This window comes from Benincasa hispida, chromosome 9, assembly GCF_027475165.1.
Source record: "Benincasa hispida cultivar pf3 chromosome 9, pf3_genome.v1.1, whole genome shotgun sequence".
NCBI lineage: Eukaryota > Viridiplantae > Streptophyta > Magnoliopsida > Cucurbitales > Cucurbitaceae > Benincasa > Benincasa hispida.
Window position 1 is genome coordinate 29,861,629 of NC_143486.1, and position 25,156 is coordinate 29,886,784.

Consider the following 25,156-nt stretch of genomic DNA (forward strand, 5'->3'; position numbering starts at 1 on the left):
ACTTCTACCTATGAGGGCAATTATGGATCTATATGGGTGAGAGTGGCCAATTTTTCAACTCTAAGCCCATCATTTTGGTGATTTGTCCAAGTGTGGACCTGGGAATACAGTTACACAAGATAGAATTTGCTCTTTCCCATCTTGAGGGTAAGTAGATGAATTACTCCATTAAAGGTTTATTCTGGGTCTTGAACAATAAAATGTCTCACCCTCTCACTAACTAGAGATGGATCTAGTTTATAGTTGGACTACAATTGAGTGTTCATTAGAGGGATCAATGATACTTAAGGAGTTAGATGTAACTACAGGGGTAAAACGGTAATTTGACCCAACTGTAGTTATGAGCAATTTGAGAAGGGTCGACTTATTGTTGATTGGTTATATTCGTGGACACAGAAATATATCTACAGTGCGAAGAGGCAACTATCAGTCTTTAGTGGAGTCATCATCAGTTAATTAATGTTGATTAATTTAATTAAAGAGTTTAATTAATTAATCTTGTATCATTGGCTTCTAATTTGTAGGATCATAAGATCCACTCGTTAGCTCAGTTAGGATAAAACGAGGAATAATTGTTTTTGGAATAATTTGAATTGTTCAAATTATTTAAGAGAATTAAAGGTATTAATTATATTGATGTGATTGATACATTAGTTATATTAAAGTATAATGTATATTGATACATTATAATACGTAGTTAATTTAAAATATGATTTATAATTAAAACTTTATAATATGTGAGAGATAAATATTTGAATAAGATTCAAATATTAATTATATGAATAAGATTCATATAAATACTATAGCTTAAAATTAATGTGAATATGATTCATATTAAAACTATAGATTATAAGAGAGATGTTTTAATATGATTATAATGCATATTATATGATTAATTAAGTTAGTTAATTAATCATATAATATATTATATTATATGATAATATAATACATACTTTTAATAATACATATATCTTTAATATATATATAATACATACTTTTAACTCCTCCCTCTCCCTATGGGTATGTGTATTGTGAATATAGAAAAATAAGTGAACACTTCAACGTGAAAGAGTTCTTTCTAAAATCCTTCTCTTAGTCTCTCTGCATTCCAACATACCTTCCCTTCTCAAAAACTTTAAAAGAGACCACTCTTCCTCTTCCTTGTCGGAGAATAACGAGGTAACCGAGTGGTGGTGTTTAAAGGTTTTCTTGTTTGTGCAGAGGAAGGTGTTCCTATATTCATGGTTGTTGCAGAGGAATTTTGAGAAGAAGTAGAACTTCAAAGGTAAGTAATCCTCCTATTCCCTCTACCTCTTTGTAGAAAAAGCAAGTTTCTAGGTTTAATTTAAAAGTTTATCCTCTATTTTATGTATGTTCTCTAAATTTGTGTTTTTCAAAACTGGAAATTAATTCCATGGCGTTCACATGCTTCAGAAAGGAATTCCATTCCTTCAATTGATATCAAAGTCAGGTTGTGCCTTTGTTTTTTTAATTTGAAATGAAAATCGGAGAAGAAAAGGTGGGTGAAATTCTGCATTGTGAATGTTGGGTTTTGCAAATAGATATTTCAAATTTTGGCACTTAGTTTTACTATTTTAATTCGATTAGAGTTGTAAGGGTCCATTGTTTTTTAGGCATTTAAATTACGTTACCGAATCCGTAAGTTTGTGTCCTTGCCTTTGGCAAGTGTTGCTAAATAAAGAGAGCAATAACGGAAATTTTTGTTTAAAGCTCAAAGCAAAAAGTTGCATTATGTGCTGGAGCATAAGGCACAACATTGCGATGTTGTGCTTTGCGTTGCGGCACAGAAAGCCCAATGTAGCTACGCTCGGCAGCAACGTTGCGACGCATGATATTAATATAAATGTAGCTACGCTTGGCAGCAATGTAGTTAAACCCTAAACCCTAAATTAAATATAATATGATTATATTTGTTTAATTAATTTTTAGGGGTGCCAAAATTTAGTCTATTTTTCTTTTTATTTAATTTATGCATTTGATGTATGATTAAATATTATATGTTACATAATGTATGACATATAATTTAAAAAAAAAAAATCCACCTTAGGATATACATTAACCATGCATCATATTTAATATAAATGTTATATTATATAGTTGCATTATCTTATAAGTATGCACATGCATGATATTAATATAAATGTTATATTATATGAATGCACGTTTCATTATGCATACCTATGCATCATACTTTAATATAAATGTAATATTGTATGATGGATATGTTTAAATTTTCATTAGTGATTAATATAATTATTATATTATATGATGAAAATAGTAATGCATTGAGCATGACATTACTTAGTAAATATAAATGTTATAATTGGTAATGTCATCAGATGTATGTTACAGGTTTGAATATTTCATTATTTTATAAAAGTTATAAGTTTAATGAATTAGATAAAAATCTATGATCAAAAGTTGCATGCAAATATAGGTCTTAATTTGTATTTTAAATGGTTTAAAATTTATTCACCTAGATTTATGTTAAAGATATTTCTTATATTATTAGAAATAAGTTAATCTTTTATTTTTCTTTTAATAGGATTAATTGGAAATATATAATATTAAATTTATAAAATTATTGTCTATGAGGACTTTGTCCATGAAGGTTCTAACTAAAATTAGGGTATTTAAGTTGATGGAAACGGAATACCTATACTTAGAAACCGACCTGAAAGGTGAATTAGACAAATATTTTATAAGCATGCAATACATGATTATATTTATTAAAGTGTTTAATGAATATTAATCATATATTATTAAACTATCCAATATAAGAGTTATATTAGGCCTATTGAATAATTAACTTAGATAAATTATTAGCCTGATTTACTAAGTAATAAACCCTAGGTTTGAACACTTAGTGAGAGAGAAATGATATATATGATAGGTCAATTTTCTAAAAAGATAAATAACATGCACAATAGGGGCACACATCAATAAACTAATATGGGAATCAATTTCATTCAAATATGAAATTCATTTATAAAAAGTGTATAACTTCCCCTAAAAACAAGCATTTCGTTTCTAATAAAAATAATTAAATATTATGAAGAAAAAAATATCAATTGTTGAAAAACAAATGATACCAAATAATAGCAAAGTCAAATTAGAATATCAATATAAGTATGGTATCAACATATCCAATTTTGGACAAACATGCTAACGGGAGATGAAGAAAGTAAAACAATTCAATAACTACTCCCCTATGAAAAAGAATTTACGTCTGCAAAACAACATACTCAATGATCAATTCCTTTCAACATAGGACAAATAAAATACTCAAAATTATTTTCATTTAACAATGTAAACCATAGAATATGCATAACTTCATGCTCAAAAGGCATTTAATAAAAATTCTAATCAATTTCATTCAAAGGATAGTTAACATATTTCAAACTCGTTATCCTTTTAACTCAAATCTTTCCAAGAAAAACACAATGATAGAGTAGTTATTTAAACGGCCAAATATTAAGCAACAAAGACAAATGTCAAATAGATAGATATATAATCACTTTTCACATAAAAATCAAATAGTCAATGTAATTCACAAGATCTCAAATTCTAGCCTTCCAAAATCATTCAATAGATATAATTTTCATAAACATAACAAAAGAATAATTATCTCAAGAATTTTTTAAAAATAAAGGTTACTAAAATAAGTCATTTCCTTTGTAGGATTCAAGCAAGATTTTCTTTTAGTTGCTCCAAATTGAACTAACTCCACAATTACAGTCCAATCAACGATTTCTTCTTGAATCACACCTACAAATAAAACTCAACCAAAGGATTTTAGTACCTATTTCTTGGGCCTTTCGTTGTTAGTAACCAAAGATTTTGGAACATTTCATATTCTTTTCAAAATTACTAGCATTGATTTTTTATAAATAGCAAGTATCAAATTTATGTCCAACTTTTCCACACGAATAACAAGTAACATCAGGCAAGAATTTACTTTTAACTAGTTGTTTTTTCACAATATTTTTATTCAAGTAATTCTTGTTAGGAGCATTTTTCAATTTAAAACAATTTGGTCTAATATAACATTTAATTCCACAAAAATTATATATAGGTACAAATTTTGATTTCATATGCATATCTGTAGCATTACCATGATTATGAACACATTTAACATTATGCATACATTTTGATTTTTCATGAACATATTTAGGCACAAACTTTGATTTTGCATGCATAGGTCTAGCTTTTTCATGCTTCTTAACAAATTTCATACTATGAGCACATTTTGATCTAGCATGAAATTGTTTATGCATAGATTTTGATTTACCATGAGTATTCCTAGATTTTTCATGTTTTAGCACGAATTTAGATTCAACAAAATTGGGCACATCAGGTAAAACATCTTTAGACATAATAGAGATGGCTTTAACAAAAGTGGTGCTTTTAGAAGTAGATGAACAATTTTGCTTTATATAGTGTAATCCCTTTTTGTCATTATACGGTTGACCTAAGTCAATAATTTTATCCAATTTTTGTGCACTTATAGTCAATTTTTTTTAATACCTTCTTTAGCACATTTAAACTCTTTCACAAGGTTTGACTCTTTTTCTTTTAGAGCTTTAACAAATTCATTACTATCAAAGACATCATGCTCAAGAAATTTAATTTTATCAACAAGAGAAAGTCTATCTTTTTCTAGATATGTGTTACTAGTTTCCAACTCAATTATTGTATTGTTCAAACTAGCAATTTCGTCTTTCATTTTCAATGAACAAAATTCAATTTTCTTATTACATTCTTCAAATCATCCAATTCAACATTCATTTACATGCTAAAGATTTGAGCTTACCATTTTCAATATCAAGAAAATTCTACCATTTAAGTCATTTTTATCATCGCAAAAAGAATCATGTAACAATGTGATATTAGCCCTATTCTTTAAATAAGATTTTTCATCAATTAAAGATTTATTCTCAATATACAATGATTTAAACTTCTTTGATAGATATTTAGAGCTAACTTTTTCTAAATCACATTGCATGCTTTCAAATGCATCATATAGTTCATCATAGAAAGTTTTTTTTTTTTAATTATCTCATTTTGGTCACTTTCATCTTTGGAATCATTAGCAGAATGAGCCATTATACACAAAAAGGATCCATCACATTTTTCTTTTTTCACTACATGGATTTTTCCTTCATTTTGCAAATAATTCTCATTCACATTAAATAAACCATTAGTAGTACAAGGAGAATTTTGTGCACTATATATATTGTCAAGAAAATTCCAAATATCATATGCATAATCAAATTGTGCAATTTTATCACATACTTTACTATCCAAAGCACTACATATGATATGGCTTGGGCACTAAAAGAGAGCAAGTTATCATTCAATTTTAATTTTGACAAATTATGTTCATAAAAATACAAGATATTAAAATCAATAGCAAGCAAAAATATCTTCATTCTCTTTTTCCAAACGTCAAAAATTTTACCATTAAAGAAAGGAGGTGTATCAATACATTGATCTTCTAAAGTTGTCATACCTCTAGCAATCAAGCTTTTCAAATAATGTTTCAAAATATTAAAAAGATACTTCAAAATCAAAATATTTGAAAAATGATTTATGTAGAAGAGCTACTTGCTCTGATACCAATTGTAAGAATGAGAACTCAAACAATGGGTATCAATCTAAAATGATTTATGAAAATTTTTATCACAAGAGAACAACTGACTCTTATACCAATTACAGGATTGGTATGGCAACCCTAGACCGGGGGATATTTGAAAATTGATTTATGTAGAAGAGCTTAGGGGGATATTTGAAAATTGATTTATGTAGAAGAGCTACCTGCTCTAATAACAATTGTAAGAATGAGAACTCAAACAATGGGTATCAATCTAAAATGATTTATAAAAATTTTATCACAAGAGAGCAACCGACTCTGATACCAATTGATGGATTTGTATAGCAACCCTAGACCAGGAAGGGGAGGGGAGTGAATAGTGTTTATTTAACCTAATAAAAAAATTTTACTAATGTGGACCAAATTAAAAAAATTAACAAACTTTTGTTAATTAGTAGTTTAGACAAAAAAATTGTATGCAAATACATTCAATTCAAAAAGATCAATAAATTGACATAAACAAATTCAAAAACAAACTATAGCAATTAATTCTATGCAATGAAATATATTAATAAATTAATTACAAAATTAAATAGGAGAGGGATAGAGAAATTACACCATAAATTTTATAGTGGTTCGGCACAATTGGCCTACATCCACTTCCCAAACTTTTCTTGGATATGTCACTACGAACTTGACTCTTTCCACGACTTAGAGTCAAACAGCTACAATGTTTTTTTTTTCGAGAGCAAGAACGAACCCGATTCTTTCCACGGTTGAGGATCAAACTGTTACATCCACTCTTTTTAGGGATCAAAAGCAACCCTTACAATGAATTTAGAAATGAGAAAAACTCTCTTGAAGAGTATATTTACAAAGTTAGTACTCAATGAATCAATCCTCACAACATAAATTATCTCTCTCGAGAAGAAGATGAAAAAAAGAAAATTAAAGTTTGGAGATAGAGCAAAAATGGTGGTTTAATGAGTTATGGAGGATTGAAAATAATAAAAAAATTGTTGTCTTGACTTGGAGAAGAAGATTAGTTTAAATAGAGAGGAAAATTATTGAAAACCACATTTTATTTGGGTCATTGGATCTTTGGAAAAGAAAAATCAATGGTGAAGTTTTTAAATTCAATTAGCTGTTAGCCACAAACACAAAAAATAATATAATATTTATAGCTTTTAAAATCATTTCTTTTAAAACTCACTAAAAAACAAAAGTCCACAATGTGTCCAAAACTAGCCATTAGACACAACATAATAATATTAAATTTATATTTTTTTTAAATTAGTTTTTTTTTAAATCGATCCAAAAATCAAAAGTTCGTCATATGTCACTTCTCCATCACTCCAAGTGGCACGTTTTAATTGGTTCACTCTGATGAGAAAAATTCATCCACATCATCCACTCGAGTTTTCTCCATTAAGCTTATTTCGGCCATATATTCTTCGTTTGAGATCCGATTTTGGTGATTCAAATTGCGTTGGAATCGTTGTTCTGATCTCTATGAAATTGACACTTCAAAACACAATAAATAAAAGTAGGTTTGTTACAATCAAAATATTAATTAATTAATTAACTAAAATTGATTAATTTGAGATTAAGAGCTAGAAAACCAAAAAATCTATCTTTATCTTCTTCTTTGCTTGTCTAATTTAGTTTATTAAAATTTTCATTGATTGATTATGTAATCAACTGTGTAATTTGATCGTCGTTTCATCCAAATTCAATGATAGGACAACAAGATAGTGCACAAGGTCATCGAAGTGATGAGAATCATGGTCACCATTACATAAAGGATTATTGTTGTATTGTGTTACAACTAAGAGAACATTTGGAGCAAAGAGTGTAGACATTGTGGACCCATAGTATAAGGAGTTAATAAGCCATGAAATTGTTGTTTTAAGTTGTGAGTCACAAACTGCTTGGCCAAACAAAGAATGGCAGTAGCAACTCTACTCCCCTCAACTCAAGCTCCTTGGACCAAATTAAACATCTCCTTAACAGATTTAATTGAAGAAGAGACATGACTATTTGGATGGCCACGTATAGTCTGTAAACGTGCCTCTTGTTCAAATTGCATTTAAGAACTTTTTCACAAGCACTTTTCTCCCATATAACCTTTCTCCCTTTTGTAAAATTTGTCCAAGATTGATTTATTTCCACAAAATATAGTTCGATGGGTCTTGTGGACGAGGTGTTGCTTCCATAAGAAAGGTAATTTGTTCTATCCTAGGAGACAATTACTCATAAAACTGAGGCACTAAAGCGAGTAGAATTATCTTTAGGAGACAACGCGAAGTCATTGGGCTTAAATTCTCTCATGTATACAAGGTTATGTATTTTCTCATTATTACCATAGTATTCAAATAACAAAACCCTTAAACCCTTGAAAAGTTATAAGGCTTCCAATTCTAAACTTTCATAATTTTATGGAGAAACTTGATGTGGGGATATCACATGTTAGGGCTCATGAGTACATTTTTATTATGTGCTAACTGCTAAGTTAAGGGGGAATGACAAAAGGACCCTTTGAAATTAATAGGCAAAATTAAAGAGGACAATGGATTTGAAATTGAATGGAGCCTGCTCACCATCATGTGCGTTCTTTCATTTTTGTGTTTTTATCTCTGTTCAGTGAAAGTTTAGGTCTCTCATCATGTTTTGGTTATCTATGACACACAAACAAAAACCAATCGCTCTCTTCTCTTCTAAATGTCAATTTGGTCAATGAAACACACCAAATAATGTTCTAGGGAAGCAGTAGTACAAGTACTACTTAACTAGATTATATGTCAAGTTGGTTAAAAGAATATGGAAACAGGACTCCTGCAATCTTGTTGTCAAGGGAACAAGTTGTTGGGTCTTGGAGTTTTACGCGTTTGCCTTGTTCTTTTTTCTTGTGCGACTGTAGAATCATTGAAACTTCTCTTCTTCCTTTTGCAACTTTTTTCTTTTTTCATTTTTTCTGCATTTATTCTTCCTTTTCCTTCTTTTTGTGCTTCTTCTTCTTCTTCCTTTTTCTTTGTGTTTTTTTTTCTTCATTCTTCTTCTTCCGGTTTTGGTTAGTTCGTATTCATCATGGTCTTCTTCTGCATTCATCTTCTTCTTTTGTTGCAATGGGAACGTTATGAGGGGTGAGAGCGAGAACCAGCCAACACGATGGAGATCAAGAGCGAAAATCAGCAAGTGAGAGTAAGAATCAAGAAGCACGAGAGGAATCGAGAGCGAGAACCTGGGAGTGTGATGAGGAATCGAGAGTGAGAGCGAGAACCGGCGAGCGCGATAAAGAATTGAGAGCGAGAGCGAGAATCAAGAGCAAGAATGACTTCAAGTGGCAAGCCCTCCCACGCATCTAGGGTCAAGTTGGCAATTTCACACAATGATGACATAAGCAAAAAACCATTTCTCATTTGTTTCTGAATATCTTGAGTCATTTTTCATTTGGGCTTCTCAAATAGGACCATTCATCTGTCAGACCCATGCCCTTAGCTTCAAGGTAGACCCCTTTGGAAAATAATTGTGGCCAGTATATGAAAATATAAAGATCATAATTGTGACTGCATGTATGTGACTATTTTAATGTTATTAGGAAATAGTAACAGAAATTATAAGAAATAGCAACATTTCAACTATATATTTCACAATGGTCAATTTTGTAGAAATATCTCAACTTTAGCATGACTCAAAATCCTATAGGTTTTTTTAGTCTAAATTGACCCTTAAGGATTTGATTTTTATATTTTGATTATATAATTGTATTTGATTTTCTCATGTTCAGATATTCAGTAAACGATATATCAACCTTCAATTCAACAATATTTTAAGAGAATCAACCTCCTCCTTATGGATTTACCATAGTTGAAAAATTGATTTTAATTTTTACAACTATTGTTTCATTTTTCTATTGGAGTAACACCATTTCCTTTGGTACGAGTGTTGTAATTATCATTGTAATATTTCCTTTAAAAAAAAACTTTTAATTTGGACATAGAAAGTGTCGAAATTACCCCTTAGTAACAAAAAAACCCTAAATGAAACACCTATCTATACTTGAGACGACTTGGAATGGAAGCCGGTAGCGGCAACACCTATACTTCCACCGGACGAATCAGCAACTTCAGATGGTGAGGAAGACACTGTCAATGGCTTCCAAGACGCTGCCTTCCGCTTCTTCCACTGTTTCAATTTCCTCCCAACCTAAGCTCTCCTCTCTATTTACTCACTCTCCCACAATTCCATCATCAATTCCCCAAATTTCCCCTTCAAATCATCCTAAATCCCCGCCCCAACCCCTTCCATCACCGCAAAACTTCATTACACGGATTTCCTCTCAACACCGCCTTCCGACCTTCCTACAGAATTGCCGTATAGGTAAGATTACTGCAACTGAAGCATTACATTTCTTTGACCTCATGTTGCGTTCAAATCCTACCCCTCCCACGTATTCATTCAATCTGTTACTTGGTGGACTTGCTCAGATTAAGCATTATTCTCAAGTATTTTCTCTCTATAATAAAATGTGCCTTGCTGGACTTTTTCCTAATTTCTTCACGCTGAATATTTTGATTAATTGCCTTTGTAACGTGAATCGGGTTAGTGAAGGCTTTGCGGCCATGGCGGGGATTTTAAGGAGGGGTTATATTCCTGATAAAATCACATATTCCACCTTGATTAAGGGCTTGTGTATGGAGTATAGGATTAGTGAAGCGACACGACTATTTATGAGAATGCAAAAGTTAGGTTGTAGGCCTGATGTGGTTACTTATGGGACTTTAATCAAGGGGCTCTGTCGAACAGGGAATATTAACATTGCACTTAAGTTGCATCAAGAAATGCTCAATGAAACTGGTCAATATGGGATTAATTGTAAGCCTAATGTTATTTGCTATAGCAGCATCATAGATGGGCTTTGTAAGGATAGACGGGAAGACGAGGCAAGTGAACTTTTTGAGGAAATGAAAACTCGGGGAATGATACCCGATGTCATTTCATATACCTCTTTGATTCATGGATTTTGCTGGGGTGGAAAGTGGGAGGAGGCTAAACGTTTGTTCAATGAGATGGTGGATCAAGGTGTTCAACCAGATATGGTCACATTTAATGTGTTGATTGATATGCTTTGCAAGGAAGGAAAAGTTATCGAGGCTAAGAAGTTGCTAGATGTGATGATTCAGAGAGGTATCGTTCCTAATTTGGTTACTTATAATTCACTCATTGAGGGGTTTTGTTTGGTTGGTGACTTGAACAGTGGCAGGGAGCTATTTGTTAGTATGCCTAGTAAGGGATGTGAACCTGATGTGATTAGCTATACTACGCTAATCAACGGGTACTGTAAAACATTGAAGGTGAATGAAGCAATGAAGCTTTACAATGAAATGCTTCAAGTGGGAAAGAGGCCAAATGTGAAAACATATGGTGCCTTATTAACGGGGCTTTTTCAGGCAGGCAAGGTTGGTGATGCAAAGAAGCTCTTTGGTGTCATGAAAGCTTATGGTGTTCCCATAGATTCATGTATATATGGTATTTTCTTAGATGGGTTGTGTAAGAATGGTTGTTTATTTGAAGCGATGGAATTTTTTAATGAGCTAAAATCATACGACTTGAAATTGGACATTGGAATCTTTAATAGTCTAATTGATGGCCTATGTAAAGTAGGAAAACTTGAAACTGCTTGGGAGCTTTTCAAAAAACTATCGCAGGAAGGGCTTCAACCAAATGTTGTGACTTATAACATTATGATCCATGGGTTTTGTAGAAAGGGACAAGTAGATAATGCAAACATTTTGTTTCAACATATGGAAGAAAATGATTGTACTCCCAATGTAATTACTTGTAATACGCTTCTGCGTGGTTTTTGCGAGAGTAATAAATCAAAGGAGGTGGTTGAACTTCTTCATAGGATGGTTCAAAGGGATGTGTTGCCCGATGTCGGGACTTGCACCATAGTCATAGACATGCTTTGCAAAGACGAAAAATATCGAGAATGTCTAGACTTGCTTCCAAGGTTTCCTGTCCAAAAGCGTTGATGTTGATAATAGAACACCTACTAGTAGACTCATTAGGACCTATATGACTTGCAAATTTCTAATCTATGACACATCGTTCATGGACTCGATAGGTTTCCACCTCTTTTCCTCTCTGTTCCACTTTCAATTCTTGTAGATTGCTTGCCTTTATAGATCCTAACTTTAATTTTCTTATTTGTGTTAATGGAATTTTAGGTGGATCATATATATTAATAGCAAGCTAACCAACATGGAACAACTAAGTATGCCCTCTTAGTCATTGGATCAATTTTATATTCTTCAATCTTCATTGTTTGTCTAATTTAGCTTATTGAATGTGTGCTTGATGGTAAGGATTAAAAATCCCATATTAAATACTTTACTTTATCATTCACGTGGATTTTATTTTAAATTAGGTTTTTATTTGATTTCTTTCCTCAAAACTCTATCAAATTTGGTTAAACGTCCCTTTTAATGAAATCTAATCAAATTATGTTTCAAGAGATGGTTATTAAAAAATTTTAAAAAATCATATTATCAAAAAGTTAAAAATAAAAAAATCTCAAAATCTATCCATTTTCACGTTTAATTCACATAGATCCAAGAGATAGATTAGTTTAAAGAGAAAAAAAATATCGGATTGAAGCGCTCGCAACAAGATTTAGACCTTAGTTCAATATTAACATAAATTATGTATTAAGGTACCATTGTATCGAATCCTTCACTCTTCTTATATACTAAAAAAATATAAATGATTTAGATTCTTTACATCAAAAAATAGATTCTTATGTTTATGCTTAAATTTTTTATCCCGATTACTTCACTTAATAAATAAGACTTATATTCATTTATTTTATATATTGTCTAATTATTTTATAATTCATAGTGGAGATCATAAATTTTTTTAAAAAAAATGTAAACAATGATATTTTGCTTAAAATTAAAGTTTGAAACTAATCAGATTAATAAAAACATTGAAATCAAAATAAATAAAGAAGTCTACAGTTTCGAAAGTTACAATTTTATCATCCTTAGATTTCAAAATTTATATTTTTAATATTGATTTTTCATTAAATACTCATTTTTCGTCTTTAGTGTTAATGTATGTCAATAAAATACTCATTTTTATTCTTCAGTTTTAATGTATGTTAATAAATTTAAATTAATTAAACGAATTATAATTAATTAAATTTTACTATTTTTCTTCACTTTTAAAATCAAATTCAATATTTTACTTCAAATTATTTTAGATTAATTGTGGTTAAAAATGTAAATTATTTATATAGGGACTAAATTGAAACAAAATTCAAATTTGAAGTGAAATTGTAATATTACTAATTTGAGCTACTAATTTAATTTAGCAATTAGTAATTATTGACTTGTATATTAGCGTTTATTTCTAATTATACCAACCCATAAAGTTTGTTTGATTTACAATATTTGATTAATTTTAGATTTTGCCATAATTTTTAATTGTGTTTACATTATGTTTAAAGGTATATAAGTAAAATGGTTCCATTTGAATTTTCTAAATTAACCTATTGATTAAAAACATTTAAATTTTGACACCAAAATCTTTTCTCTTTTCTCTCTCTCTCTTTTTTTAATGAAATTTAAAACATACTATCATTCCCTATCATAAAATCAAATTGAAATTAGAACTTCCACACAAAAAATTAGAAGTTAAAAAAATAAATCCAAAGTCGATTGACCCATGATATTTGGGTTTTATAATTAATTAAATTGATTTGATGAAAATGAAGGAGAAATGAAGAAGAGAAATGGTGGAATAAAGAAGAAAGATTGAGAGAGAATAAAAAGAGAAAGGGAAAGAAGAAAGAGAGAAAAATGTGAGTAGCGAAGAATTTAGGGGTGTTCGCGATTCGGTTTGGTTCGGTTTGGGACTCAAACCGAACTGAACCGCAAATTTTAAAAATTGTACTTTCTGAAACTGAACCAAGCTGCATGTTCGATTCGGTTCGGTTTCAATGTTTTTTTTTTAAACTTCTTTTATGCTTTTTCATAATTTCTAAATTATATTTTGTTCGGTTTGGTTAGGTTTTACCATTTTTTTAGTTTTTATTTCTTTTTATTATTTTTAAATTATATATATTATTTTTAATATATTTATTAAAAAATCAATTCAGTTCGATTTCAAATCGGTTTCAAATTTGAAACCAAATCGAACAACAATAATTCGGTTTGAAAATATATCAAACCGAACCGAACCACATTAATTCGGTTTTGGTTCGATTTCGGTTCGGTTTAACATTCGGTTCGGTTTTAGCGGTTTCAATGAATACCCCTAGCGAAGATTATTGGAAATTAGGAGAGAAGAGAAGAGAAAAGAAAAGAAGAGAGAGAATGTAATTATTAGAAACTACAATATTTTTCTAAATATTTCTAAAAGTACCACATTTTCATAAATATTTTAAAAGACTACAATATAATTTCAAATTTACCCTCATCATCCGATAAAATTAGAAAAATATTATGGTTTTTAAAACTATTTAGAAAATATTGTTGTTTCAAAACAATTTAGAAAAATATTGTATTTTTTTTAATTCAATATGTCGAGTTTTGAAAATTCGACAAAGGATGTCGAGTGTTCAAAACTCGACAAAGGTAAGTAAGTCGAGTTTTGAACACTCAACTCCCTTTTATTTTCCATGTTACTATTTTAATATTCCACCCCCTTTTTCATTTTATTATTTATTATATTCCACCTCACTCACTTTGTTATTATTTTTTTATCACCATCTTCTTAACTTAACTCTAAGAAATATCATAGAAAATAATATGTCATTCACGTTTTCTTCCATAATTTCAAAATAATAAAGTGTAAATTAAAATATTCATATTAATACAACTATTATATCATTTATATAAAAATAATTTTAAAAAATCAATGTGTTCCGCAAAGCGGACGTCGTCGATTTCGAGCTGATTGTCGTCGTCGACTTCGAACTTGAGGTTGCTCCGGTTCCTCTTGATGTTGCTCTGGTACCTCTCCAGACACCTCATAATATAAATATTTATTATGCTCTTCACGGCCGCGACCATGTCCATGCACGTATGAAAATGATAGACCAACCTCTAAATCATAATATCTTAAACCAAATGTTGGCATCATCATCATCGAACTAATATAATCAGTTTGGCTCTGCGTCTGCATCATAGGGAGCAATTCTTCCACATTGTGGGCAACCTCATCGAACTCATCTTCTTCTTCTCAAGCAGGTCCTCTACGTCTAGGAGATGGTGGAGGAACAATAGTATATCGTACATATAATGTATCTCCTCCATATACCTCTGGTTATCACTGCATATAGCAAGAACCTAATTCGGATCATTCGCAACATCACAGAGTCTATTGTTGTTCGATCTCTGTGAATTATAAAATAATTAGACAATATTTAAAATAAATTTAAATTAAAACTAATTAGATAATATTCATTTATTTACCAGATGACTCACAGCTGCTCCCAGACGAGTAACGTAGCACCTTGTGGTAGTTGATGTAGTTTTGAGTGACATCCCTCTCAAACTACCCAATAAAAACCCCTATTACAATAAACCTTGCACGATAGTGCCATCATATTATCAAATGCACAACTTTTTTGGACCAATCTCCAGTTCTTAAGTTAGTGTCATGTAGTAGGGGTTCGTATTACAACGGACATCCTGTTGAAAACCGAATTGTTTCATTAGCCTGTCAGGAAGATGCTATTCACCAATGTGAAAACATATGAGAGGACTTATCGTCTGTCATACATTTTGACCATTTGTATAGAAATTGGGCAAAGTATGCATAATAAGTTTGTAAGACTCCCAAATAATCTAAAACACAAAATATTATATTGAAAAATATTAAAGACAAATGCAATACAATTTGTATAGAAAAATCAATTTGGTTCAGTATTAATGTACCTAATTAGGTTGAAGTAGATCAAACATGTATCTATACTGGTTGACTACATGTGTGGATGTCCTAGTCACACAAAATTTGTCTCTCTACCTAAATTTTTAAATTGATAATTTAGATTCTGAATTAACTAGATCAGTCATATAAAAATTAAATTGAATTAAAATAACATATCGAGAGCCGTAGGCTCGTCCAGCTAATAAGCGTCATTCACATGTTGTAGCTGTGGAGCCATTATTGGAAATCGTTCCCAAGCCCATATTTTCAAAAGTATCAGAGGCCCAGCTATCTCGCAAACTTCAGGTTTTGTTGATTTACACAGTTGTCTATACAACCATGCCAAACATGCTCCACCCCCAAGAATACCGTCCCGCATCATAGAGGTTAGCTAACAGTGACAGGAACATTAAGTGAACAAAATGACTTTTCATCAGCGAGCTCACGGAATTGTGTTCCTAACCATATTAAACTTAACCTCGATCCTTTAATTTTATCGACAGGTGGGGTCACATCGAGATACAGTTGACAAATTTGTCACCAGTCATCATACATCACTTTAGAGACCGGCTCACCATCAACAGGTAACTCGAACAACACTTCTATATCATATAGAGTGATAGTGCACTCTCCAATGATATATGAAATGTATGTGTCTCAAGCCTCCATCTTTCGACCAATGTTGTGATGAGATGTCAATTTAACTGAATGAATCCCAATCTGGCAACTTCATAAAATCCAGATGTACGAAGTAGTAGTAGTATTTGAGGGTGAAGTGGGATAGTGTGTCGAATAACGGCCTCTCGACGTCTACAAGATATTTCGCCAGTGGTACGATCTTACCATACAACAGATGATCGATGAATTGATTGGTCGTACATAACATCGGGATCAATAAGTTTTGGATTTAAAGCCATGATCTAAAAGGAAAAAAATATTTATTTATCAATTAAATAATGTACAACTTAATTAAAAAAAATGTACAACTTAATTAAAAAGATATTGTACAACTTTATAAATTATAATAAAAAAATTAACTATACAAAAAGTATCATCTACACAATTGAAATAGTTTTACAAGATAAAAAGTATTAATAATAAAAATCCTTATCTGTCTGGAGTTTGTCTTAGTAACAAAGGACACTCATTCGATTATGACCTAGTTGATTACAAAACTCACATCATAGTCGAGCACTTGGTTTTGTCCAATCCATCTCGTTATGGTATCGTGAACTTTTTGGTCTACCAGGTTTCCTCAAGAACGATGGGTCAGCATGTAAGACAGACATATTAGGGTGCGTGATCCAGTAATCTTCATGTGGTACAGGTTGAAATTGAGGAGAGTAACATGCAACATACGTTGACAGTTTATAGTAGTCCTCAGTAAAATCTTCGTAGTTCATGTTAAAATATGAGCAAACTGCCATAAAATGCAAGCATGGAATGCCGAAGGCTTGCCACTTGTTCTATGAACAGTACCACTCGGACACATTTAGCCTTAATATTTGAACATTGTCTCCTTTAGCATTGAGGCTGTGACGTCCAATCTTCACATGAAATATACCTTCATATCGATCGAATGACTGTACTTCATGTTAACTAGATCTTGCAGTCCATTTATTAATTTTTTCGTGTGCATACCTGAACTTTTATTGCACTTAGTATTATAAAATATGCTTGAAAGAAATTATTAATAACATATATAAAAAAAGTTAATATTACCAGGTGTATTTATCTTGACGCTCTAAAGCAGCTCTTATTTCTTCACTTCTTTTTTCGAAATAATTTACTCACTTGAAGAATGTTATTTTAGCAAGAGCATTTATTGGCAACACTCAAGCTCCTTTGAGGATGCCATTTATGCACTTTGATAGATTTGTCGTCATGCACCCGTATCTGAACCCTCCATCGTGTGCTTGAGTCAATTGCTCTATACCAATGTTGTAAAAAAAACTCAGACAGCTCTGATTTATTCCTTTGATATCCAACTTTCAAATTTAAAATTGACACCCAGCACGATAAACATAATTTTTTTTATAGTGTTAAATTTGTATTTTTTTTTATTGAAGTTGTTGATGATATATCGTAAGCAAAAACGATGATGACATTTTGGTCCCGTCCAACCATTTGCTGGATTGTTCATTGCTGCGATGATACTAATATGTCGATCTGAAATTAAACACACCTCTTCATGTGTTACAATTTCTCTCAACTGTTTCAAGAAGCATCCCCATGAGTCTACAAACTCCTTATCTGCAACGACGAATGCAAGTGGAAGAATATGCCCGTTTGAATCAACTGATATAGCAGTCAGTAACTTTCCTCGATATTTGCCATACAAGTGGGTTCCATCTATCTGAATTACCAACCGACATTTATTAAAAGCTTATATACAAGGACCAAATGCCCAAAATACAGAAGTTATGATGACATGACCTTCAATAGACATTTCTTTCATTCTCTACTTTATACGTATTCCGGGATTGATTTGCTTAACCATATACAGCCACCTGGGTAAAAATTTGTATGACTCATCCCAGTCACCGAACATTTTAGCCAACGCGTTTCTTTTGCCCTCCCACACCCTATGATAAGGAACATGATATCCAAATTTTGATTTTATGTCAGTTGTGTCACGCTGATAAATGGTTTTTCTCTTACGGCATCATAAAACTCTAGTGCAATCATTAATGAATCTAACTGCACATGACTTTGACTCAGTTCTTAATAAAAACATGTATGTTGCTTACTTAGTGATTTCAAATAAGCCATACAACTTTTTCTTTGTTGCACGAAGTCTCTATTTGCAACATTTTTCTCACTTCTTACACCGAATTGTCTAAATCGTCGATGTCGATTCCACAACTTCATATGGTGCGTGACATTTAATAGAAAAACATTTGACCGCGTGTTGTAGCATTTCTTTATCTTGACAAATCATCCCCTTTTACAATTGAGTATTGCCAACATCCACGGGGCTACAATTGGGTCGTGTTCTCGAATGCTATCTATTACATTCATATCCAATCGTTGAATGTATGTGAAGGTAACTCATATTCACGATTATCAAAATCCAACTCTTCAAATTCATCATCTGTTTCTGTTCTAAAATCTCTGCACTGATTGTTAGTCACCATATCTTCATCATCACATGGCGATGCAATTGATTCCGGATCAATACATTGAGTTGGATCTTCAAACTGACTAAAGGGTGCATTCAAGTTTATATCTAACCATGTCATATTTACATTAACATATAAATGCACTACATTCGGGAGTGGCATCGCGATTGAGAATATTAAGTTCATTGCTTGTTCATTTGGAATAGGGAATGACATAGATCCTGATGGTGCTAGATTAGGATGTCTATATATTATTTTTAACTGATTTGTTCTCATATCTACACCAAGTGACATCCCTACCATTTCAATGAATTGTTCAAATACAAGTCTACTATTCACATTTATGCTAAAACCCCCACATGGTGGTTGATCATAATCAACTCCATCGACACCATCAATCACATTACCATTTGTAAACAACATAATTTTGTGGTGGTTGTCCACCATTTAAAAAAAAAAAAAAAGACAAACAATACATTACTAATTATCAAACTTAAATGAAAAAAAAAACAAACAAAAATATTAAAAAATATTAAAAACAAAACTTAGTTTGAAACTTCAACGTCAAAATTATTAAAAACTAGAAGAATTGAAATAAAAAACTTTTTATATTAAAAAAATTTTAAACTTCAACATCAAAATTATTAAAAACTACGAATAAAAAACTTTTTATACTAAAATAACTTTAAAACTGAACATCAAAATTATTAAAAACTAGAAGAATCGAATAAAAGAATTTTTTATACTTGAAAAACTTTAAACTTCAAATTAATACTAAAATTTTTAAAACTATTTTTTTTAAAGTTAATACTAAAAAAATCAAATCGTATAAAAAGTTTTGTATTAGATAACAAAAAAACCACTAAACTTTTTAAAATGCAATAATACTTAAAAAGTAGAATATTATAAAAAAAAAACTACTACTAAACATTACTAATTAGTTTAATACTTATCAAACTTAAATACAAACAAAAACAAACAAAATATATTAAAAATATTAAAAACTAATTAAAAAAAATCGAACAACAAACTTAAATACTTAAAACAATCGAATATTATAATATATATATATATATTCAGTAAAATTAGTAATTTTGTATTAAATAATAAAAAAAACCACTAAACTTTTAAAATGCAATAATAGTCAAAAAGTAGAATATTATATATAAAAAAAACCAACTACTAAACATTACTAATTATCAAACTTAAATACAAACAAAAATATAAACAAGATATTAAAAATATTAAAAACTAATAAAAAAAACTTTAAACATCAAACTTCAATATTAAAACAATAGAGTATTATAAAAATATATATTAAATAACAAAAAAAAAAAACTTTTATAGAGAAAAAACTACTAACATCAATATGTAAATATTCTTGAATTCAACAACTACTAAAAAATTAACATGATATATCTACTAACATCAATATATAAGGAATTAAGATAGTAGATCTAGAATAATATAAATATAAAAAAACTAGAATAAATAAAAAGTAAACTCACAAATTTAATAGCGATTTTACTTTTTTTTCTCAAAGTGACAGTGGTCCCTCTTTTCTTTATTATTTGTTATCTGTCAACAAAAACTACAAAAAAAAAAAAAAAAAAAAAGAAAAATGAGAATATGGATCTATAACTTATTTTTAATTTTTTTTTTTTTAAAAAAACTAAGAATTTTGTTGAGTGAACGTTACCTCTTTTTGTTATTTGTTTCCCAAACAGCAACAAAAACTATAAAAAAAACTATAATAGTACGAGAATAGGAACAAAATTTACAATTATATTAAAAAAATTGAAATTTTGTATAGTAAATGTACAAACCTCACAAATTGATGGACAAATGTGGGGAATAAGAAGATTTAGTAACAATTTTGGAAGAAGAAAAAGGGAAAAAAATGATCTAAGAGACAAAGAACTAGAAAGGGAAAGTGATTTTTTATAAGTTTTCAAAATAAAAGAGAGACGAGCATAGAACAAACTTTTGAGAAGTTTTGGAAGGAGAAGAAGACCGGCAAAGAGCAACGGAAGGCAGAAGAAAATGTGATTTGGGAAGCTTAATGTGGGGGTTTAAAAAGTTGGAGGGATTAATGTGCATGTGAGTGTAGGTGAAGCATTGGGAAGATTAAATGCGGATTAAAGGCAATCAAAAGTGACTAACGAATGGGACAAGTCGGACAGTATGTCGAGTGTTGAAAACTCGAAACATTAGGCGCTAATGCACCTATTTCTCAAAATTCATGGAAGGAGATAGGGGTGATCCAACCCTCAAAGATCACGGGGCACATCATATTTGGAAAATTCCATCGATGCCACTATTTATTTATTTTTTTTAAAAAAATAATAAAAAAAATGAAAAGTTTTAAAATACTTTTGGGGCAAGCAAAATTTGGAGATGGTTGGGAAGACACTGCCAATTTCTTCCAAAAACCCCAATTCAAATCAAAACATGGCTTCGAAGAGTGTGGCTTCCGCTTCTTCCATTGTTTCAGTTTCTTCCAAAGGTAAGCTCTCCTCTTCTCTATTTACTCGCTCTCCAACAATTCCATCATCAAATCATCCTAAATGCCCACCCCAACCCCTCGCATCACCGGAAATTTCGCCGCAAAACTTCAATACAGGGCTTTTGTTTCAACGCCGGCTTCACACCTTCCTACAGAACTGCAGAACAGGTAAGATTACCCCAACTGAAGCATTACATTTCTTTGACCTAATGATGCACTCCAGTCCTACTCCTCCCATGTCTTCATTCAATCTTTTACTTGGTGGACTTGCTAAGATTAAGCACTACTCTCAGGTTTTTCAGCTGTATTATAAAATGCACCTTGCTGGATTTTTCCCTAACTTCTTCACGCTCAATATTTTGATGAATTGCCTTTGTAATGTGAATCGGGTTAGCGAAGGTCTTGCAGCCATGGCGAGGATTTTCAGGTGTGGTTATGTTCCTAATAAAATGACTTACACGACCTTGATTAAGGGCTTGTGTATGGAGCTTAGGATTAATGAAGCGACACGACTGTTTATGAGAATGCAAAAGTTAGGTTGTATGCCTGATGTGGTTACTTATGGGACTTTAATCAAGGAGCTCTGTCGAACGGGGAATGTTAACATTGCACTTAAGTTGCATCAAGAAATGCTCAATGACACTGGTCAATATGGGATTAATTGTAAGCCTAATGTTATTTGCTATCATATAATTATAGATGGACTTTGTAAGGATGGACGGGAAGATGAGGCAAAAGAACTTCTTGACAAAATGAAAGCTCAGGGAATGGTTCCCAATGTTTTTCCTTATAACTCCTTGATTCATAGTTTTTGTTGTAGTGGAAACTGGAAGGAGGCTAAACGTTTGTTAAATGAGATGGTGGATCAAGGTGTTCAACCAAACGTGGTCACATTCAATGTGTTGATTGATATGTTTTGCAAGGCAGGAAAGGTTATCAAGGCTAAGGAATTGCTAGAGATTATGACTCACAGAGGTACCCTTCCTGATTTGTTTACTTATAATTCACTGATTGAGGGGTTTTGTTTGGTTGGTGACCTAAATGGTGCCAATGAGCTATTCGTTAGTATGCCAAGCAAGGGATGTGAACCTGATGTGATTAGCTACACTGTGTTAATCAATGGGTATTGTAAATCCTTGAAGGTGGAAGAAGCAATGAAACTTTATAATGGAATGCTTCAAGTGGGAAAGAGGCCAGATGTGAAAACATATGGTGCCTTGTTAACAGGGCTTTTTCTGGCAGGTAAGGTTGGTGATGCAAAGAAACTATTTGGTGTCATTAAAGCTTATGGTATTCCCGAAGGTTCATATATATATGGTATTTTCTTAGATGGTTTGTGTAAGAATGGCTGTTTATTTGAAGCGATAGAATTTTTTAATGAGCTAAAATCATACAACTTGAAATTGGACATTGAAAGTTTTAGTTGTCTAATTGATGGCCTATGCAAAGCGGGGAAACTTGAAACTGCTTGGGAGCAATTCGAAAAACTATCCCAGGAAGGTCTTCAACCAGATGTTGTGACTTATTCCATTATGATCCATGGGTTTTGTAAAGGGGGACAAGTAGATAAAGCAAATATTTTATTTCAGAAGATGAAAGAAAACGGTTGTACTCCCAACATAATTACGTATAGTACCCTTTTGTGTGGTTTCTGCGAGAGTAATAAATCAGATGAGGTGGTTCAACAGATGGTTCAGAAGGATGTGTTGCCAGAAGCTGGCATTTGCACCATAGTCGTAGACATGGTTTGCAAAGATGAAAAATATCAAGAATGTCTAGACTTGCTTCGAAAGTTTCCTATCCAAAAGCGGCAACGCTGATAATAAGACATCTATTGATAGACTTATTAGGAGCTATATGACTTGGAAATTTCTAATCAGTTTCAAGAAGGAATGACACATCGTTTCATGGACTGGATAGGTTTCCACTTCTTTTCCCTCTCTGTTTTAATTTTTATTCTTGTAGATTGTTTGCCTTTATATATCCTTTTGCTGTGATTTTCTGACATGCATTATTGGAGTTTCAGGGGGATCAAATTCATCAAGAGCAAATAAACCAACATGGAACAGATTAGTGTGTTCTCTTAGTCATTGAATTTGTGTTTATATTCTTCATTGTTTGTTTAATTTAGTTGACCGAACTGTGATTGATTGTTTATGTAATTAACTTTGCAGTTTGGGATTCATTGCATTCAAATTCAGTTACAAGACAACTATCCTAGGAGGAAGTTGAAACGGTTCCAACATCTTTAAGACAGCATTTACAGCTGGATAAAGGACAAGATCCAGTGCCAATGACCAATCAATTGAGCCGATAGAACTTCTGAACATCTTTAAGATAGCATTTACAGCTGGATAAAGGACATCTTTAAGGCGATCGTTTTGAATGTAGAAGACCCGTCCTTTCAGTTTCACTTTGTTTCTGGTGTTGAGAAAGAATCGGAATATCCCTCGCCACAGGTTGTAGAGGAAGAGTCAGACCATTTGTACCTTGAGGACACAGTTGAGGTGGTGGAAAATACTTTTCCTCCGAGCTTGACACCAAAGCTCAGATCTCAAAGGTTTAAACATTCAGCTAATGCTCTGGTACATCATTCATCAGACCCGGATTTTTTAGAGGACAACTTTGTTCGAGCCCTCATTCCTCATGAAGTTAAGAATCCAAAGTCAAGACACTCATCCATAGCTTAAGTTCACTATTCCAGGTTCGAAAATTCCTTCGTTCAAGGTACATTTTCTCAAGGTTACAAGAAGCATTGGGATCGGGAATCGGAAGATGAGTCCGATGTTAGTGTCAGTAGTGAAACTTTCGACAGAGAAAACATTATGATTGAAGAAGAAATTAATACAGATGATTTGGGGGAAGCATACAGAACGCTTTTTATGCAACAACAAGGCCCAGTAAGTGTATCACTTCTATCCCCTTCTCAAATTCCATCCAAATTTACATCGTTAGTTGCGGCTTGTGGTTTCCAGTAAGTGTATCACTTCTATCCCTTTCTCAAATTCCATCCAAGTTTACATCGTTAGTTGCGGCTTGGGGTTTCCAATTGCAGGACATAGCATCTCCATCTCCTCAGGAGGTGGCTTAATTTTGAAGATCATATCATGGAACACTAGGGGCCTTAATGATAAATTAAAGAAGTCAGCCCTGAAGTCATTCTTATAAATTTAACATCCGGTTTTAGCGCGTTTTTTGTGGGAAGGTCAAAAGGCAACAATCTAAAAAATAGAAACATTGTAATACTTCTGTTTAAATGGAAGTGGAGATTCATCAAAGAGTAAGATTCATTTTGGTGTTGGGTTGTTAAAGTGTTCTCGGCTCAGATAATCACCATTGGCACATTTCCGGCAAGCTTGGGTTGATTTGAGAAGCCCTTGGATTCAGCATTTCAAAGATTTGGAATAAATTAGGTTCCTTTGCACACTTAGTAATCAGTAGGAACATATTGTTGATATGGTTTCTGTTTTCTTGGCTAAACTGTTGAGCCACTCTACATTACCAACTCTGGGATCATTGTTTATCTCCCTCCATGTGCCCTTTGTGTCTAGCAAATGAAGAAGTCGCAAAACCAATTTAATTTGGTTATGAGATAAAAGCTTAGAAAATTGAATTTAGTATGAAATTTGGAATTTGACCAATTTTTTAATTTAAGAGAAAAATTCAAATTTTATCTCCAATTTAATTTGATTTTGAACAAAATTGGAATATGTCCAAATTTTTTGAAAATAAATTTAAGGACAAAATCTAATAAAATTGAATTAAATAGAGAATTTGTTTAATTTCAATTTTTTTAAAAAAATTCAATTTGAGATTAGAATAGAATCAAACTAGGAAATATAATAAAAATCTAATATTTTTAATCAAATTTTTATTTGATTTGGATTTCCTAATTTGTTATGTAACCTGTAAACCTCTATAAATAAAACCCTAAATTCCTCCATTATCTTCATTCTCTTATCTTCTTCTACACTTTCC

At 31.6% G+C, this 25,156-nt stretch overlaps 2 protein-coding genes across 3 annotated transcripts; both read left to right on the forward strand.

Moving 5' to 3' along the window:
- The first annotated feature begins 9,611 nt into the window (after positions 1-9,611).
- LOC120084482 (uncharacterized) lies at positions 9,612-11,733 on the forward strand. The gene has a single exon (XM_039040275.2). It carries the CDS (start codon positions 9,745-9,747, stop codon positions 11,647-11,649), a length of 1,905 nt encoding a protein of 634 aa, XP_038896203.2. The 5' UTR covers positions 9,612-9,744; the 3' UTR covers positions 11,650-11,733.
- Positions 11,734-21,052: 9,319 nt separating this feature from the next.
- LOC120085444 (uncharacterized) lies at positions 21,053-24,776 on the forward strand. Of its 2 annotated transcripts, XR_005483935.2 has the most exons (3): positions 21,053-23,098; positions 23,205-23,251; positions 23,353-24,776. XR_005483935.2 is itself a non-coding variant. In XM_090317890.1 (2 exons), exons 1-2 carry the CDS (start codon positions 21,070-21,072, stop codon positions 22,697-22,699), a joined length of 1,428 nt encoding a protein of 475 aa, XP_090174016.1. In that variant the 5' UTR covers positions 21,053-21,069; the 3' UTR covers positions 22,700-22,705. The 2 variants fall into 2 exon arrangements, 1 of the variants encoding a protein (XP_090174016.1); XM_090317890.1 differs by lacking the exons at positions 23,205-23,251; positions 23,353-24,776 and having other exon boundaries at positions 21,053-22,425; positions 22,628-22,705.
- Positions 24,777-25,156: the final 380 nt, after the last annotated feature.